This window comes from Myotis lucifugus, unplaced genomic scaffold (genome assembly GCF_000147115.1).
Source record: "Myotis lucifugus unplaced genomic scaffold, Myoluc2.0 scaffold_9357, whole genome shotgun sequence".
NCBI lineage: Eukaryota > Metazoa > Chordata > Mammalia > Chiroptera > Vespertilionidae > Myotis > Myotis lucifugus.
The window spans coordinates 1-6,376 of NW_005880405.1; the positions used below are offsets into that span (position 1 = coordinate 1).

The 6,376-nt window shown below is 58.1% G+C and overlaps 1 protein-coding gene across 1 annotated transcript; it reads right to left on the reverse strand.

Annotated features, from left to right (window-relative positions):
- Positions 1-2,962: 2,962 nt before the first annotated feature.
- LOC102432546 (patatin-like phospholipase domain-containing protein 3) lies at positions 2,963-6,063 on the reverse strand (the record flags this gene model as incomplete). The annotated part of the gene is made up of 3 exons (XM_006109405.2): positions 5,588-6,063; positions 4,439-4,504; positions 2,963-3,172 (listed from the first exon to the last, which is right to left on the reverse strand). Coding segments are annotated over exons 1-3 (456 nt in total), but the record flags the coding sequence as incomplete, so codon positions are not given.
- Positions 6,064-6,376: the final 313 nt, after the last annotated feature.

Here is a 6,376-nt window from a genome sequence, read left to right on the forward strand (position 1 = left end):
CGATTGGCCCTGCTCTGTGCGTGACAGGGGGTGGCGCCGCAACCTCCCCATCGACCCTGCCTTGAGTGTGACAGGGGGCGGTGCCCCAACCCCCCAATCGGCCCTACCCTGAGCGTGACTGAGGGTGGCATCGCAACCTCCCGATCTGCCCTGCTCTGTGCATGACGGGGCGGCGCCCCAACTCCCCAATCGGCCCTGCTCTGAGCCCCACCAGGGGCTGCACCTAGGGATTGGGCCTGCCCTCTGCCACCCGGGAGCAGGCCTAAGCCAGCAGGTCGTTATCTCCTGAGGGGTCCCAGACTGCGAGAGGGCACAGGCCGGGCTGAGGGACCCCCCCCCCACCCCCGAGTGCACAAATTTTTGTGCACCGGGCCTCTAGTCCTATATAATAAAACCCTAATATGCAAATTGACCAAACGGTGGAACGACTGGTCGCTATGACATGCACTGACCACCAGGGGGCAGACGCTCAATGCAGGAGCTGCCCCCTGGTGGTCAGTGTGCTCCCCCTGTAGGCTCATGGCCAGAAGCTGGGCTCACAGCTGGCCAGCACAGCAGTAGTGGCGTTAGTCTGTCCTGCCTCCGTTGCTGTGCTAAGGACCCCTCGGGGGATTTCCGACTGCTGGCTTAGGTCCGCTGACATCTCCCGTGGGGTCCCAGACTGTGAGAGGGTGAAGGCTGGGCTGAGGGCACCCCCCCCCCCGCAGTGCACGAATGTCATGCACCAGGCCTCTAGTATATATACTAGTGTGTATATATCCTATCTAATAATAAACATGGTAATTAGCCATACCTCCGCTACCCTTCCCATTGGCTAATCAGGGCGATATGCAAATTAACTGCCAACCAAGATGGCGGCCGGCAGCCAGGCAGCTTGAAGCGAACATGAGGCTTGCTTGCTTCAGTGATGGAGGAAGCCAACGTTCCCCGCCTGCGGCTGCCGGCCTCTGAGCTTGCAGTTTGAAACATTGTTACAAATATAGAAGCTAAACAAAAACCCAGAAACCTGCTTCCAGCCAGCCGGGATCTCAGAGCTGGAGTTGAAACAATGTTTCGATTATAGAACCCAAACAAACCAGATACCTGCTTTCAGCAGCTGAGGCCTCAGAGCTGGAGCCGAGCCTCAGAGCTAAAGCTGGCCCAGAATTAAAAAAAAAGAAAAAAAGGACAGGTTGGGAGCTTCAGTCACCCGCCAGCCTGAAACGGCCCTCATCCCCTCACCCAGACTGGCCAGGCACCCCAGTGGGGACCCCCACCCTGAAGGGGGTGTGACCAGCTGCAAACAGCCATCATCCCCTCATCCAGGCTGGCCAGGCACCCCAGTGGGGACCCCCACCCTGATCCAGGACACCCTTCAGGGCAAACCAGCCGGCCCCCACCCATGCACCAGGCCTCTATTCTATATAGTAAAAGGGTAATATGCCTCCCAGCACCGGGATCAGCAAAGCCGCGAGGCCTCTCGGCACCGGGATCAGCGTGACAGGGGGCAGCGCCCAAACCCCCTGATCGCCCTGCGGCTCTGTGTGTGACAGGGGGCAGGGCCACAACCTCCCTATCCGCCCTGCTCTGTTCGTGACAGGGGAAGGCGCCCCAACCTCCTCATCAGCCCTGCTCTGTGCCTGATAGGGGGGAGCTCCCCAAACCCCTGATCGCCCTGCGGCTCTGTGTGTGACAGGGTGCAGCGCCCTAACCCCCTGATCGTCCCTGCTCTGTGTGTGACAGGGTGTGGCACCCCAACCGCCCCCCCCACGGGCCCTGGTCTGTGTGTGACAGGGTAGAGCCATAACCTCCCCATCGGCCCTGACCTGAGTGTGAGAGTTGCGGCGCCCCAACCCCCTGATCCGCCCTGCTCTGTGAATGACAGGGGGCAGCGCCCCAACCCCCTGATCCGCCCTGCTCTGTGTGTGATAGGGGGGAGCTCCTCAACCCCCTGATTGTCCCTGCTCTGTGCGTGACAGGGTACGGAGCCCCAACCCCCCTGATGGGCTCTGCTCTGTGTGTGACAGGGGGCAGCGCCCCAACCCCCTGATTGGCCCTGCTCTGTGCGTGACAGGGGGTGGCGCCGCAACCTCCCCATTGACCCTGCCTTGAGTGTGACAGAGGGCGGTGCCCCAACCCCCGAATCGGCTCTACCCTGAGCGTGACTAGGGGTGGCATCGCAACCTCCCGATCCGCCCTGCTCTGTGCATGACAGGGGGCAGTGCCCCAACTCCCCAATCGGCCCTGCTCTGAGCCCGACCAGGGGCTGCACCTAGGGATTGGGCCTGCCCTCTGCCACCTGGGAGCAGGCCTAAGCCAGCAGGTCGTTATCTCCTGAGGGCTCCCAGACTGCGAGAGGGCACAGGCCGGGCTGAGGGACCCCCCTCCCCCACGAGTGCACAAATTTTTGTGCACCGGGCCTCTAGTATATATATATATATAAATCCTCACCCAAGGATATTTTTACATTGAATTTCACAGAGAGTGGAAGAGAGAGGGCAGACAGAGAGAAACACTGATGTGAGAGAAACACATCGATTGGTTTCTGCCTGCACAAACACGGCCAGATCCAGGCTGGGGAGGAGCCTGCAACTGAGGTATGTGCCCTTGACCTGAATCGAACCCGGGACCCTTCAGTCCACAGGCCGATGCTCTATCCACTGAGCCAAACCAACTAGGGCTAGAATATTTTTGATGTGTGGTTGGTTGAATCCACAGGTGGGAAACCTGTGGAGCGGGAGGGTCGACTGCACTAGGACCACAGCCCTGAGGGGCAGCAGAGTTTAAATGTCCCCAGGTGATTCGGGGACACCTCCTCCTGGAAGCCCTCCTGGGGCACCACTGACCTTCAGGGACAAGTGACTCTTCTCCGATCCCTATTCATTGAAGGGTCAACTTTGGTTTGTTTGCGTAGAGACACTGTTGGGTCCCCAGGCAAACAAGAGCACAGAGCTGCACCCCCAGAACAAACAGCCCCACTCACCTTGACATCCGGTGGGAACAGGACTTGGTTGATCAGGTGGACGTTCTCCAAGCAGAAGCGGAGACTGAGCCTGTACACGTCCATATACAGGAAGTTCGTGGACTTCACCTTAGGACAGATGTCATGCTCCCCAAGGAAGGGCGACACGGTGATGGTCGTCTTGTCATCAAAGCAGGGTCTAAAGTCACTAAACCCTCCATCCACGTACCGCTTGTGAGTGAGAGAGAAACACATCCGGTCAGAGGCTCTGGCAGGGTCCGTGGTGCTCAGATTATGGGCAGAGGCTATGGGGGGAGGACGGGCTTGGGGAGCCTCTGTCAACACCTGCGGCTGGGCAGGTGGGTTCGGTACAATGTGGAGAGTCTGCACCTGTCAAAACAGTGTCCCCTATTGTGACATCCTCAACTGTCCGCAGACAGGACAGATGTCCGGGTGGGGGGAGGGGGGCAGGCAATCATCTCAGTGGGTGACGGCTGCCCAGGAAGGAGCTGCCCCTGGTGCTGCACAGCCCAGCACGCAGCCCAGAGCCTGCAGAGCACACACTCCACGCGGACTCTGCCGGGCAAGGCGCGCAATCAGCCGCATGTGTCTACAGAGAGTATTTGCTGATGGAACTGAACCGTAGCTCTGTCGGCAGCTCTGCCCCAAGCCACGGGCTGGAAGGACAGTCAGTCCCAGAGGGGACTGAATCGCTCCACCCTGAGAGGGAAGCTCGACTTAAGGGAGTGGCTGAGTCTTAGGCCCCCGGGCACCTGTCCTCGGTGCTCAGGGGAAGATGAAGTGAACCTGCCCTGGCCTGGGTGTGTCGGTGGTTAGAGTGTCAGCCCGAGCACCACAGGTCTCGGGTTCCATTCCTGGTCATCGGCACCTACCGGGGCTGCAGGACAGATCCCCGGCCTCGCTCTGAGTGCTGGATGCACCCAATTGATGTGTCTCTCTCACAAGGATGTTTCTCTATCTATCTATCTATCTATCTCTCCCCTCCCTCATCCCTTCCGCTCTATCAATGGAAAAAATAGCTTCTGCTGCCCTAACCGGTTTGGCTCAGTGGATAGAGCGTCAGCTTGCGGACTCAAGGGTCCCGGGTTCTAGTCCCATCAAGGACATGTACCTTGGTTGCGGGCACATACCCAGTGGGGAGTGTGCAGGAGGCAGCTGATTGATGTTTCTCTCTCATCGATGTTTCTAACTCTCTATCCCTCTCCCTTCCTCTCTGTAAAAAAATCAATAAAATATATATTTTAAAAAAAAAACACCTTCTGCTGAGGCTTAACAACAAAAATTAAGTGAAGCAGCCTGTCGAGCAGAAAGCCAGATAGTGGATTCTTGGTGAAGGTGGTTGGGCTGGGGGTGGGTGGGAATGGAGGGGCAGCGATGGAATCTCTGGTTCTAGGCTGAGAGACACAGACTCTGCTTTTGGGGACCTAGGATGCCTGCGCCCAGCACCCCGCGAACACAGTTTAAAAGCAGACTTACCTCGCCTCTGAAGGTCGGAGGGATTAAGCCAAAGAAGAAAGGGATGAAGGAGGAACAGATCAAGGCCTGTGAAGACAAAAGGGAGTGAAACCACAGGCAAAGCAGTCGGCTCTTACTTCCCTTCAGCCTCCCTGAGCCTTCTCTCTGTGAGTGAGAAGAGCAGCTGGTCTGAAAGTGCTCTTTGCACACAGTAGGCACTTTAATTAATGGGTTGAATGAACTTTGAACCAACCACACAATAGCATTTCAGCCCCAAGTATGAGCGCCTTATCACCGCAGTCTGCGGACATCAACTTCCTGTCCCTGCTGCCCACGAGAGTCCCAATGGCCATCGCAGACGGGACCTGGAGCTGTGGACGCGATGACTGACCGGGAAGGACTGGATCATACTCAAGCTGCTTGACCCGCTGGCCCTGGACTCCGAGGCAGCAGCTTGGAGGAGGGGCCTCAGACTGCAAGTCTCACAGGCTCCCAGGTGATGCCCACGCGGGTCCAGGGACCACAGTGGAGTAGCACCGGCTGGAGAGCATTAAGCAGCACCCAACACTGACTCACAGAGAAAGGACTCCTGTGGGAGGGACAGGAGCTGGCTGAAGGGAAGAAACTTCCAGAAACAAGGTTCAATGACAGATGGTTGTGGCTGCTGAGATGCTGCTGGCTCTATGGGCCAGGCCGCTCTGCTATGCAGACGTGTGTGAAGGGAAGTGTCTATTGATCCCCCATGAAGGCATCGGGCAAATGCACTGTATTGGGACCTTGCAAACAACCTCCTCTGGGCTGGGCCCCGAGGACAGAGGCTCCGCCTCTCGCTGCTTCCCTCAAGCTGTTCTCCTGCAGGAACACGCATCCCGTGCAGGAGGGACACTGAGGGACCGGGCCCTGAGGAGGTGGACAAAGCCAAGCCTGCAAGGATGCGGAGCCATCCTTTACATGGAACCTGTGCTGGACGCCCAGGGTTTCCCAGGCTCTGGCCCAGACCACGGGGGGCACAGCGTGTACGTCACAGGGTGCGGGCAACAGACAGCGTCCCAGCCGGCCAGGTGCTTGTCCGTGTAAGAAAGGGGGCAGGTGGCCTGTGCCAGCCTGTCCGTGTGACTCCCAGAATGAAACAGCCCCTCACTGACAGCACCAGACAGGCCCACCGCTTACGTCCACAACGTCGTCTTTGGACTGAAACTCGGACACCAGGACGTTTTCCCAGTCGGACACTCTGGTGAGCGAGATGCACATTTTGCCTGAGATGAGCTGGTGGACGTTGTCCGGGAGGTGTCTGTGGAGGGTTTCTCGGAGGCACCTGACTATGTTGAAGGATGGATGGAGGATGCTCATGGTCCGGCTTCTGGCGGACTCGACAAGGTCTGTGAGGAACTTCAGAGTGAGGTCTGTGGGGGAGACAAGCGCACAGGGGGATGGATGTGCCGCCTGGGACAGGGGCCGACTGCGGCAAGACCAGAAACCGGGCGGAGGGAGCTGTGTTCTCACGTGGCTGCAGAGCCCTTACATTGGGGATCGTCCAAACTGAGATGCAGTTAGAGGATCTCAAAACTTAATGCAAAACAGAATGTAAAATATCTCAACTCACTCTTATGCTTACTAAATGGGAGCAGGGTACTGTTTGGTGATATTGGGATGAACGAGACTAACTTCACTGTGTCTTACTTTTTGCTTCCTGTTTCTAGGAAAACGTAAAATGACAGCGCGGCTTGCACTGTTCCTGTTGCACAGCGCCCCTCCCGGCCTTGGCCTTTGGGACCGAGCCCTCCAGAAGGCCCAGGGTGCGCTCTCCCTCACCCCCACTCCCCCTCAGAGCCAGAAGCCAGGGGAGGCCTGGACTCCAGGGGGCAGAAGAGCACCAGGGCCAGGCACCAGGGCGGGAAAGCCTGTCTTGCACCTTCCCACCCTGCCTTCCACCTCTCTCCCTCCCTTCCACCCTCCCAA